The sequence below is a fragment of the Phacochoerus africanus genome, chromosome 2 (assembly GCF_016906955.1).
Source record: "Phacochoerus africanus isolate WHEZ1 chromosome 2, ROS_Pafr_v1, whole genome shotgun sequence".
In the NCBI taxonomy this organism is placed as follows: Eukaryota; Metazoa; Chordata; class Mammalia; order Artiodactyla; family Suidae; genus Phacochoerus; species Phacochoerus africanus.
Genome location: NC_062545.1, coordinates 3,412,416 through 3,425,772, shown reverse-complemented (window position 1 = coordinate 3,425,772; position 13,357 = coordinate 3,412,416). Strand labels below are relative to the sequence as shown.

At 48.5% G+C, this 13,357-nt stretch overlaps 1 protein-coding gene across 1 annotated transcript in view; it reads right to left on the bottom strand.

Moving 5' to 3' along the window:
• Positions 1 to 5,698: 5,698 nt before the first annotated feature.
• Positions 5,699 to 13,357, bottom strand: part of PDE10A (phosphodiesterase 10A) — a 273,805-nt gene continuing 266,146 nt past the window's right edge. The window contains exon 22 of the mRNA XM_047769767.1: positions 5,699 to 11,484. Within this exon, the coding sequence (XP_047625723.1) occupies positions 11,367 to 11,484 (118 nt within the window). The 3' untranslated portion in view covers positions 5,699 to 11,366. The remainder of the gene's footprint in view (positions 11,485 to 13,357) is intronic.

Sequence of the window (13,357 nt, the reverse complement as noted above, 5' to 3'; positions counted from 1 at the left end):
GGCTCCCTGGCTGCTGGGCAACCAGGCCCTGGCCCTGCCAAGGAGGTTCTCCTTCTGACCCCCTCTCCTGCCTCTGGCCTTCTTAAACAGGGAGAACTAGATTTACAGGTTAGTTTCCCTTTTGAAAATAAAACACTTTTTGTGATTTGAAAAACATCAACATAACCTTACATGCTCTAATTCCTTTCCAAAGCCTAAGGAGCCAGAGGTAACTGGCTCTTGGTTGAGCGTCCTCTAAGGAGATGTGCCAATTGTACAGTGCACAACCCAGCCAACTGGACCTGGAGTTCTAGAGCATCGTAGGTGCCTGTCTCTAAGTGATCATTTGGTTATTTTAGTGTTTTTATCCACAAAGTTCTACGTAGGGAATTGCTATCAAGTGAAGTAAAGTAACTTGCCCGAGATCAGTTAGCAAGGAGCGGAAGCATGTAAATAAACGCACACTTCGGCTGCAGAATCTGTGCTTCTTCCTCAGGCTACCCTATGTGTCAAGGGAGGAAAAGCGAAAACCTGCTGAGGGTTCCTGTCTTTGAAAACTGTAATTCTATTTCCATCTCTTCCAGCCAGAGAGAATTGAGCGTCGTGGAATATGCTGCCGCCACTGCTCTCGGGAGGGGTGACTCTGAGCAGCGCTCACTACTCACCAGCTCTGGGTGACAGGGTGACAATACTCACCCCATAGAGTGATGAGGATGAAATTGGTGCCTGTGACAGACTCTGGGCACCTGGCGTTCTTCTTTTCTCTCCACTGATGCCGGCCAGACCCTTTAAATCTAAACCTTTCGGAAACCATGAAGTTATGTTCCTGGCGTGCTCAGATGGCTTCCTGATGAGGTGTGTGTGAATTTAAGCCGGAGAAAGTGAGCAGAAGTGTTTCCTGATCTCTCTCCAACGTCCACGGTACTCAGGCATCTGACCACAACTCCACGTGCCGACAGGAAATGCCCCCTTTACACAAGGGTGGCCAAGCACTGACCCAGGAGGCAAAAGTTCCCTCCTTCGGTTACTTATAAATTAAGAGCAAACGTGTGGCAACCCAGGTTTTTATATTACCACCTCTTGGAGATGAAAGAGTGAGTCTTTCTGCTCAGAACTATTTAGTGATGTAGTAAAAGGGCTGATTGTTTTCATAGACAGATATCCCGTTGTCTCCACTCTGTACAGGTAGGCAGGTGACAGAGGTACCCCAGTCTCCCTCCACAGGCTGGGACAGGAGCTCTGTCGCTGGCAGCCGACTCGGGTCCTTTGTCCGCGCGTCCTCCGTCCACCCCGCGTCCAGGAGCTCCCTCCACAGGCTGAAGGGACAGGGCTCTGTGACCCCGGGGCTGGGGGCTTGGCCTCCCCCAGGTCTCAGCCAGCACAGCCCTCATGCTGCCCCTGGGCCCAGGGATGGTTAGGGCTCATTCTACTCGGAAACAGAGACTTGTTTAGACCAGAGAAAATAATGCATTTGCTCCCAAGACCTAAGTTTCTCCCAGGTCAATTTTTTCTTTCTTCCTTTTTCTTTGTCTTTTTGTCTTTTCCAGGGCCGCACTTGCAGCATATGGAGGTTCCCAGGCCAGGGGCCTAATCAGAGCTGTAGCCACCAGCCTACGCCACAGCCAGAGCAACGCAGGATCCGAGCCACAGCAACACCAGATCCCCAACCCACTGAGTGGGGCCAGGGATCCAACCCTCATCCTCAGGGTTCCTAGTCGGATTCGTTAACCACTGAGCCACGACGGGAACTCCCCAAGTTAATTCTTATGGACACATATACAGCAGCAAATTAATCCATCCCATACACACCAGAGTCAGGAAGTCAGTGGTCAGATCAATATCAAGCCTTAAAAGCCCACCTGCGGCTCTCCGATTACTAAATATTTCAACAAACTGTTTGAAGCAGAAATGTATTTAAGTGTCACGTTATGAGCACAATGGACTCATCTGCCAAAACCACAGGGATCTTCCCTGAGGCCAGATGTCTGCAAAGGAATCCCTGCAACCCCTGCCGCAGCCACTTGGGTTAGGGCCGTGCCATTTTGTGTGTCAGCTCTAGGTGGCGCTGGAGCACATCTTGAAACCCGGCTGAGCGAAGGCGAGGCGCGCTGGCAGCCGACTCGGGTCCTTTGTCCGCGCGTCCTCCGTCCACCCCGCGTCCAGAAAGAAAGGAAGGAAGGAAGAAGTACGTGCGCTCTTGCTTCGCCAAGCCGCAGAAACGCACGCTTTACTCCCTGCCGATGCTGAGTGGAGGAGAGACAGACAGTCTAGGGGTAAGATGCAGCCCTGAGAGCCGCGCAGAGGAGGGGGCGGTGGGAGGACCCCGCGCGAAGCGGGGGCGAGGGGGGCGGGGACAGAGCCTCCGAGCAGACCAGGCGCTGGAGAGGTACTGGTCAAAAATAAACATTTCCAGGTTTTCAGGTACCGCGTTTTCAGCTAACAAATAAATGAGCATTTATTGTGCAAAATAACTATAAGACCCCCAAAGGTTGGCAAATGGATATATTGACAGAAAATTATTTTTAAAAGTGCGTGAAGTTGAAGTGACGTTTTAAACACCTTTGGGCCTCCTCAGCTCTGGAGGCGGGACACAGCTGCGGTTGGGGAGCTTCAGGCAGAGGGAAATGGCACAGCAGCCCCGGAGCGGAGCGTGTGGACGCCTGGGGATGCTGAGAGCAGCAGGTGCGCGGGGAGCGGCGTCGGGGGTGTGTCAGTTGGGCCGCGGGGACAGCAAGGCGAGGCTGAAGGCCTTTACACAAATGTCCCTTGGAGAGGGCTGACTCTGTCGCTAGGGCTGAGACAGAGACGGGGTGGTAGTCAGAGGCAGCAGCACAGCCAGGGGCACAGCTCCCACCGAGTCCCAGCCCCTGCTGACGCCCGTGGAAGGAAAGTCTCCCATCAAAGGCCTTTAAGGGCTGTGGTTGCCTTTTGGGGGGTCCCCACCCCACAGGTGAGCCCTCTCCTCCGCCTCGCCCCCCTCCTCTCCCTCCTTCCCGCCCGCCCTCCCTCCGATGGAACATTTCCCCTGAAAACCTATGTGCTCTTGCTTTTCCAGTCTTAAAAATATGTGAAGGCAAACCTTTGCCGTGGGTCCACATCTCTCTGAGGCCAGGCCCCCTCACATTCTCACACTTAGCTCGCCCGGGACGGCTTGCCCATCAGAGGACCAAGGCGGGGCGTGAGACCATCTGCTGGAATAGAAATGACAAAGCTCCAGATTTCAGAACAACTTCAGGGCTTCCCTTCCAGCCACTGGACACCGTCAGTGGTGTTGACTGATGGCCACGTACCCTCCGCCCCTGGAGTGCGTGAAGGTGGAGGCCCAGCTCCCAGGAGCTACAGGTAAGAGATTAGCAAGAGTTCGTGGAAAGCTGGGCCAGAGCCCGTCGGGCCCAAAGTCCAGTGACTTCACACGGACAGGAGTCGGGTACCTGGAAGGCTTAGGGAACAGGTGTGTGGATGTGTGGCCTCTGTAGCTCAGGCGAGGCTAAGCAGGCAAATGTTTCCTTCCTGTGTTAATATAATAACGTATCGGGGTTGTTCTGTATGTTACACTCGTTGGCTTTCTTGTTCATGGCCGAGCATTTACATGGTACAGGAAAGTCCTTCTGAGCAAGGGTTCTACCTAATGAATGACACGGATGTCAGCAAGGCCACTGTCATCTGAATGTATTCAACTACCAACTAAAAAGTTGGGGGTTGACGTTTCAAATAAATTCCTGGGTTTATTGTCCACTTGTGGTCTCCTCTGTTCACACCATTGAGGAGACATCCAAGCCTGCTGCGCGGGAGGGGGAGGCTTCCGTCTGCGCGACGGAGGGAAGAGGCGGGAGGTGGCACGCGGGGAACAGGCGTCTGTGGGGCTGTTTGCTCAGGCTCGGCTTCCTCTTGCGAGACCCACATCAGCTGTGTGTCATTTGGAAGATTTTAAAAACTCTCTCGTACCGTATGTGGGATTCTTCAGTCAAGAAAAACGTAGTTGCCCTTTTGTGTCTCCTGGAACTGTGCCTCTGAGACGGGAATCGCAGGAAGGGACAAGGACACAGCCAGTCACAGCAAAGTGACAGGAGGTTTTGGAGAGGAAGGCCGTGTCCTGCCCTCGTCCCCCGGCCGCAGGCACCCCGCTGCACCTGCTGGATCCATGTTTGTCTGGTCAGCGCTGTTTTTTAGGGTCCCTGTGGCCTTGGGGGGACGGGACAGAGAACTGCCGCTCTCCGCACGGCTCTGGGATACCGTAAGGCTGAGGAAAAAGGCAGCGCCCCTCCAAAAAAGGGTTCCTGTCGTGGGGCAGCAGAAACGAATCCGACTAGGAACCATGAGATTGTGGGGTTGTTCCCTGGCCTCGCTCAGAGGGTTCAGGATCTGGTGTTGCTGTGGCTGTGGTGCAGGCCTGCAGCTGTAGCTCCGATTCCACCCCTAGCCTGGGAACCTCCACGTAAGCTGCAGGTGAGGCCCTAAAACACACACACACACAAAAGAACAGAAAAGAAAAGGCAAACCCGTGTAATGAGGATAAGGGTTCAAATTCAGACCAGCTTACAGGACACCCATCTGAAAGGTCAGCGAGCGAGAGAGCGTGTGGATGCGGGAGCTCATGGGATTTGTTTTTTGGTTTTGTTTTGTTTTTTGCCTTTTTAGGGCTGCACCCACAGCATATGGAGGTTCCCAGGCCAGGAGTCCAGTCGGAGCTACAGCAACGTGGGATCCGAGCCATGTCTGTGATCTACACCACAGCTCACGGCAGCGCCGGATCCTGAACCCACTGAGCGAGGCGAGGGACCGAACCCGCAACCTCATGGTTCCCAGTCAGATTCGCTTCCACTGTGCCACGACGGGAACTCCCCGGAATTTGTTTTTAACACAGTAATCATTTGATGCAGTTCACGGGAAATGGATATTTAACACATCCTGTCTGTAGCATATTCAGCGCTGTGCCCTCAGCAAGCTGTCCGGCAGGGTTTGCTGTGCCGAAGAACTGCCTTCGAGGCCTTTCTACACGTTCATCTGATTAACCAGGCCGTGGACGCCCACACTCAACAGGGAGACAGGTCTTTCTTCCAGGAGGCATTTATTTTGTGTGTTGGGTCTGGAGAGACCATGTAGCTTGAACTTTCGGGTCTTAAGCATTTATCACCTGCCTGCCCGCCTGATGGCAAGCAGAGAGCGCCGAATACGCAATTTCTTTAAGCTGAGTTTTAGAGGTGAAGCCGGGAGGACGACCCTTCCCACGGTGTAGAGACTGTGTGAGGTGTGGCCTAGAACACGGCCTCACTAGCAGAACGCACCCAGCACGGACCCGGGCACACGCCTGCCCCGCGGAGTCCTGCCGGCCCTTGGCCGCGTGAACTTGGACGGTCCCTGGGCCGCCGACAGCAGGGAGCCTGTTTCAGGGTCGGCCTGGGCACCCAGGGGCAGGCGTTTTATAATCAGTCTTTCTAGGAGGCCTCTCTTCCCCGGTCTTTGAACCTTCAACATTCCACAACCGCGTTCGTAAATCTTCCTACAACATGTAATGTTTTCGGTTGTCCCATCCCTTCTGCTGGAAAAGAGCGGAAGCAAACCTACCCCGTTGCTCTGCTGTGAACTCAGTGTCGCTGCGGACGAGGCCTGGGGCGTCTGCACGTGACCGTCTGGGAGGCCACGGTACCTCTTTCTCAAGACACAAAAATCTCTCTTACCTCCCCCACAAAGGAGAATAAACGACACGCGTGAAAGGTGATCTTTTAAAAACTCTGTATTCAATTATTCACACCAAAGGATAGCCATTAAAATTATGAACATCTCTAAATAGATTTCATGTATCATACAATATATATATATGCTGTAAATGTATAATTACATATCAACAAAGGTTTCTTGCGGCTCTAAGCATGTAAGTAAAACAGAGATTCTGCAATGTGTAACACCCATATATGCATATATACTGGCTGTTTGAATTATGAATTTATTTACAACTTGCCTAGGTTAGAGTAAATGATTTGTGGTATTATACAGTCATAACAGTAAAGATTTCTTTTAAATACAAAGACTGCAAATGAATACGTGAAAAAATTACACACATGTACAATATTTATAAGTTATAAATGCAAAGTTAAGACCTCTTTAAATTATTGCACTTGTGCATTTTACAAAGTTTTTATATGTCATACATATAAAGTATTTTTAAATTTATAACTCATTAGCTGTAATGACGGTGGATACTGTTAACTTGAAATTCTTTCTCCTTCCAAAAGCGAGCCCATTCAAACTTTGGATACAGATCCGTGGACCCTACAAATTAGCCTATTGTTTATTTTGATAGTTCGTCACCCGAATGTCACCCCAGGGACTGCTGGTCAGCAAGGGGGTCATCACCAGCGAACTCTTAGATGCCTTTCGAGGCGAGGGAGGCGAGGGTAGAGGAGGTCTTTTGTTCCTAAGGACTTGTTAAAAAAAAAAAAAAAAAAGGTTACCTTTTCTTTCCAGAAAGGTTCAAGATGCTGCATTCCTACAAATTTTGGTAGCTGTTTCACAGTGTTTGGGGCACACACATTTTTGCAGATGGGTCACGGGGTGGGGTCTGGTGAACAGGTGGGGGCATCGCATGGAAACACCTTCTACCATTAAATCCATTACACCTTCAGTGGGCACAGAAAATGAAGACATAGAATATACATCATACCACAGAGCACATGGAAAAGCATATTCCCATATGTCATTTACGTAGGGTTATATGAGAAACAGCACAGGGCTGGGAACTAAAGAAAAAGAAGGGAAGCTGCAATGCCCACGACATGGTGATATTTTAGAGAAAACACTCTGGAAATGTAACTTGCCGTAGGAATAAAACCTGTCCGCTTCAGCACATGCACAGTTCCTCAGAAACATCAGCTGAAACGACGTGTGTAAACCGACTTCTCCACTTGGCAAGCTTGGTTCGCGATGGTTTCTGCCTGGGTCCCCGAGGGACGCGAACCTGGGCCCAGCCGAGTGGGTGGCACTCAGGGTGTGAACAGCTCGGCCTTTCGCGGTTGGTCGGAGAAGGGAAACGCTTAGAATTCGGGTGAAGGCAGAAATTCCTGCTTCCTTGGGTTCCAGACGTGTTTCTTGGGAAACACTAATGTCTTTCACTTTGTCCCATCTTCTACATTTAGAACCGGAACAACACTGAAACTTTTCCTTTTCCGCTAGTTTTATCATCACATAAATGCATCTAATGCTTCAGACAACCAAAATATCCAGTATATATATATATATATATATATAAAGACAAAAACAAAAAGCGTAAGTACTGCACTGAGTATCACTAACTTAAACTGAAGTGTTTAAAGAAACTGGCAAAACCTGTCGCAGGATAAATACTGATGCAAAAGGTAAAACGGCACCAGCCATGCGCCACAGACAAGCAGGAGCGAATAATCACTGATGCGTCCTCAGCGAGTTTACTTTTTACAGTGATTTTAAAATCAGATTCATACTCCTGAGAGAAGGGGCAAAGTGACTAAATGAATACGTCGTCAAAGAATTAAACCCTGGATAAAATCAGCCAAGTGTAGAAAGCAAATACATCTGAAATATAGAAAGACAGAAGTGATTTTCAAAATCTAAATCATGCATATGTACCTGAAAATGCCAACAAAATCACATCATGGTGTCACAGTTCTTGGAAGTTCTTGCAGAAGACCGGATCTGAACAGTGCACTGGTTATGGTCAGCAGGGTGCATGTGAATGAAATAAAATAAAGGACAGAAAGGTGCTAAGGAACGAACGATCCTAATTCATCCAACTCGGTAAGATGGACCAGGGGTGTGTCCCTTTAAGGGTTTTTCACTAGGGTTAAGAACGCAACGCGATGACTTTAGGAATGAAGAAGCAAAATGACAGCTTTTAAAATAAAGGCACAGACCAAGGCTTGGTGAATACGTTAGTCCTATTGGAACTCAAACCAAACTTTTGAGTTAAACGACCAGAAACATAATACTCAAAACTAAACCTATTAAAGAAGCCAGGAAGCTAAGGATTTACGTGTCCGTGGTATCACGTGCAGACACACCCACAGCGAGTGACTACCAACCAATCAAGACTCGCTGGGGTTGACGGCATAAAATAAAGGAAACAAAACCTCTGAAAAGCATGCTAAAAAGAGGAAACCTACACTGAACAGATCTAGTTCCGAATGAGTTCTGTTTTTGTTGCCGGAAGGACAAGTCCCTCCGAGCAGCATTGTAACCAGTTGGCACAGACGTTTTTCCACGGAGGGAAGCGTCAGGAAGGCAGACTCTGCTGTGTCTGAATAATTCAGACCTGGTCTCTCTTCCAGGATTGGTTTCTCATGTGCATCTCAGAAACAACCAAAGCTGGGAAACGGATCCCGATTCCTGCCCCAGAAGAAGGGCCACTTGAGAGAATTGCTTTCCACAGTCATTGCATGTGTTCAAGATTTCCTACTGACTTAATTCACAGTTAACTATTACTTAATCAGACGCTTGCTTGCATGTTTAGGGTTTTATTTCACTGTCCAAGTTCAATATTTCATGATGTTGTTAGCACGCATTTCCAAGAAAATTTCTAGTTAAAAAAATAGATTCACTATCTTTGGAACAATAATGGAATAATTGCATCTGATGGTGAAACTGTATCTATTATAAATCAGCACAACCAGTAAAAAAAATTCTGCGAATCAAACATTCCACATACACTCAGAGTTGGTTACCAAATTCATACTGAACAGGGAAACTCTGGCCCAATATAAAATCCCACTTTAATGAAAAACTCCTCAAAACTCCTGGCAATAAAAACCACCTGCCCTTTTAAAAAAAAAAAGATCTGGGGAAAAGACGAAACAGAACTCAAAGGCACGTCTGCCAAGTAAATCTGCCGAGACACAAAATACTCCTAACTGTGTGTTTTTCAAAAGAGATTGCTAAGGAAATATCACTGCATCCTGGGCCCTTTGGTTTTAGGTAAATCTGATTCCTAAGGAAATCTTACACGTGGTAAAAGCAGTGTTAACAGTTTACCTTAGGAAATAATTCTTTGTTCAAACGTGGCTCCTATTATGACACTATTTCAAGAGAAATCAACCACCCAATCAATCCAAACACGTTTCTTTGGGAAACTGCCGCTCAAAGTACAGGTCACATAGTTTCACCCCGGCCACCTCAAAATAAGAGCCTTTCCTCTAATCATCGTGTCAGAACAGCAACCTTCAAATGCACAGTCTCCCTCCCATGACTGCTTTCTACGTCAAGAAGCAGGATTCAGGCACTCTCTTAAAATCCTGTTATTGAAACAGCAGTCTTAAATGAGGCTTCCTCGACCCTTGTAATTCAGTCTCCAAATTCAGTCAGAGGACCTGAGTGACAGTTCTGATGCAGAAAGTTTGGAAGCGTGCAACTGTTTAGAATTCTATGCATACACGAACATGAAAAAGGGCATTTTCCAGCCAGCTCTGCATCAAACAGCTCACATGTTCCCATGTGAAAATCAGTTTTTGAAGAATGGGGATGATTTCTGTTTTTGGAAGATGTGTTTATATCTCTCGCCCTTTGTCTCGCTCACACCACATGTGTGTGTGTATCTCCATACGTGTGTATCTGTGTGCACGTGTGTGCACAGCTGCATTCATCCATGTGGGGGGGGGCACAGTGGGATTCTCTCTCTGTTATTTCATTTGACTGCATGCTCTGCAATCACACAAGCAGATGGAGCTCCGTGTAGGGAAGACGGCAACTTTCAGAAGCCCACCGGGAAAGTGAACACGTGGTGTTAATTTTAAAATCAGAGCAATGTTTATGTATAGATCACGCTGCTACCACACAAATAAACCATATTGTATGTAGAAACATCTGATTTAATAATTTTTGCAAAAACCAAGCTCATATGAACAACAATGTGTACAGTATGGGACAAGTTAAAGAATATTTTTAAAAACTGACTATGAAAAGTGATATTCCAGTTTCCTGCTCCGAGACAAGTGGACAAGCCGTGTGTTCTGGGTCAGCCTAGCCCTTCTCGAGGCTCTGATTCCTTCAGGGCGGGGCTGAGCACAGCCTCCGCGGTCATCAAGCCGGAGTCGTTGTGCTAAAGCTCTTGAGAGCGTTAATATGCATCAGAAGTGACTGGCTTATGATCCTTGTAGGAAGGGGTCCAGGCTATTCCTTTGTATAATTTTTTAAAACATTTACATAGTAGAGTGATACAAGCCCTCCAAAAATGATGCCAAAGAAACTGCAGCCACAGGTCTCTATGTAGATATTTGATCTCGGGTCCCGTCAAGTCCTGCTCCCCTGCCCAGGGCAGGAAGCTGCGAAAGGCGAGGAGCAGCGCGAGGGTGGGACAGACGGGAGGCGTGCGGCAGGCAGGTCAAAGGCAAGATTCCAGGCTTGAATTTGATGGTTTTAATTTGATTTTAAGGGAAATGTATGGCCTTCTAATTAAGTGATTTGTAGACTAAATCTTGCATTTTGAATGTGTCTAAAATGTTGCAGTAACATCAAGTGAAAACATGAAAGGAGTCATCATTAAAAATTCACATTTTTGCGTCCCTAAAACTTGTCCCTTGAGAAAAGCTCCTATGCTCTGTTTCTCTTCTGTTCTTTACGTAGGGTTTAGGAAATGTGCCAAGACTACAATAAGGAAAAAAAACAAAGTATTCTCTGACATTTTCGAACGGGTCCTTGGAGCGCCGAGGTGCCGATGGTGTTTATATGCAGCGCTCCTCAAGGGGACAGAACATCCGCTTCCTCAGTGTTCGATTTACTCGTCTACGCCCTTTAGCAGGAACTTAAAGGGTACGCATCAGTCCACCGAACCTCCATTCATGCGGCTCCGAAACGAGCATCCAACTATTTCCATCACTGATTTGCACAAAGACACTTCTTGCTCTAACCCTGACACTTGTCTGCGGCTGTCTGCACGCTTCACGCTCATCACAAGTAGGTCACACACGAACATCCACGGGGGTAATGTGTAAAAGTTCCTATTTATAACCAACAACCTCAAAGCAACACTGGGGTTAAAGCCAACGTACAATATCCTAACGGTACCATTTTCACCTCACTGGAAAGACAGACACAGTGGAAAAGTACCCCCTTCAGAATAAGTGTCCGTTTCTGTTAAGGCCTCAGCAATGTCAGCCCATTAGAAAGGCCGGTTCACAAGGCAGTGGAGTCACCAGGACAGCCGATCTCTGGCTGCAGGGTGGTCCTGGCTGGTCACCGTCTCTGACGCGTCCCAGAGGAGGCTGGCAGGGAGCCATCTGAGGGCAAACGTACTTGGTGGTACCTTCTTGAAGAGGTTTGCATCCCAGTTACCAGGTGTAGGTTCCCCCACAAAAATAAAAGGAAGAAAAGTCAAAGAAGCAGGATGAACATCTCTTGGCGGGCGGGGCAGCGCGTCAGCGGCCTCAGTCATCAATCTTCACGGGCAGCTTCTCCGAGGTGCCCTGGGCCGCGGGCGGGCTGGAGATCCACACGGCGCTCTCCTCCCCACGAATCACCTTCTCCCACTGGCTCAGGTTATTCCTGGGGAAAAGACGCAGCGACAGGTGCTGTTTAAAAAAGGACCTCTGGACCCTCGAACCCTACGCATGCCATCCAGCAGCAGAGCTCAGCATGGTGGCTTTGGGCGTTGCTTCACTCCAGTGGCTCTGATGATAACCAGCTTGCGGCTCCCGGCCTGTCCCCCGACTCAGCACTGCAGCTCAGTGCCCTCAGAAGAGTCTCGGCCCCAAAGCCTGGGGCCTCGTCCCACCAGCCCCAGGCTGCGAAGGCAAAGAGGAACCCTTGCTCAGGACAGAGCGCTTCGTAATGGGTTAGGATTCCGCTGAAAAGAGGAACGAGCCAGCGGGTTCCCGCTGAGGCACCGCAGGATGAAAGGAAGGGGAGGACCCGCGGCCGGGACCGCAGGGACACTTGGCACTGACACTTGGAGCCAGGCCTCCCACCCTGGGCAGAAGCCGCCTGCCCCTGGCAGCCGGGTCCCTGTCGCACCACACTGGAAGCTGGGGAGGGGACTTGTTTTGAGCACTGTGTCATATATTAAAAAGTCACCATAAACACGAACTTTTGAAATGTCCTCGTTACATGGTTGTATTTGTGTTCCAGGGACTGAATTCTAGCCTCAAATGAAGAACAGTATGGAGGTTCCGCAGAAAACTAAATACGGAACTACCGTCTGATCCAGCAATCCCACTCCTGGGCATATGACCAGAGAAAACTGTAATTTGAAAAGATAAATACACCCCAGCGTTCATTACAGCACTACTTACGACAGCCAAGACAAGGAAACCATCTCAGCGTCCATCACAGATGAGTGGAGAAAGACGGCGGGGTACACACACGCAAGGGAACACCCCTCAGCCGTAAGCAAGAATGAATAAGGCCAACTGCAGAAACAAGGATGGACCCAGAGACTCCCGTACTAAGTGACGTCAGTCGGAGAGAGAAAGACAGATACCATGTGATCTCACTTACCTGTGGAACCTAAAACATGACCCGAATGAACTCGCCTACGAAACAGAAACCTACTCACAGACACAGAATACTCGCGGTTGCCAGGCGGGAAGGGGTGGGGCAGGGGCAGGATGGACTGGAAGCTCGGGGTTAGTCGATGCAAACGATTACATGCAGGATGGATAAACAACAGGGCCCTCCTGTGCAGCCCAGGGACTACATTCACTCTCCCGTGATACACTCTAATGGAGACGCCTGTAAAAATAGTCTATCTGTAACGCAATCACTGCGCCAGGTAGCCGAAACGAACACCTCACTGTCAATCAACGACACACACACACACACACACACACACACACACACACCTATAATGAAAAATAAAAAACAAACAGAACACCCCTTTCCCATCTTGCGTCTTGCTTTCTCATAAAGTCAAAATCAGACGGAGACCTTGACATTGGCAAACAAAAAATTCATGCAAAGTGGACTTGTTAAGACACTTGTGGACAAAATAAACCCCTAAAATGTAACCTGAGAAATTTAACACTTTAGCTACTGTACCATCAGGCACCATCTCCCCAGAACCTAAAGAAATGTTCTAAATCAAAGAAGAAAGGACACACACCAACTTTGCTGTGTTGCCTTGGATACAAATGGTACATGATGAATTTTTTAAGTGTTAAGAAGATTAAAATGGCCTTACGAGATTTGGGGTTTAGCCAAGTACCCTGACGCAAAAATGCATCAAAGCTGCTGAGGCCGCAGAGTAACTCTGCTGGAGCTTGATAACACTGGCAAGCGCGCCTTCCGCCAGTTCTAAATATTTAGTGCAACGCACAGAGCATTTTTGGACAGAAAAGGACTTGCGACTAATGTCTGTAATTTTTTTTTTTTAACAACAAGCTGTTTGGGTTTTGATGTAATATCCTCACTTCTTTTTGGT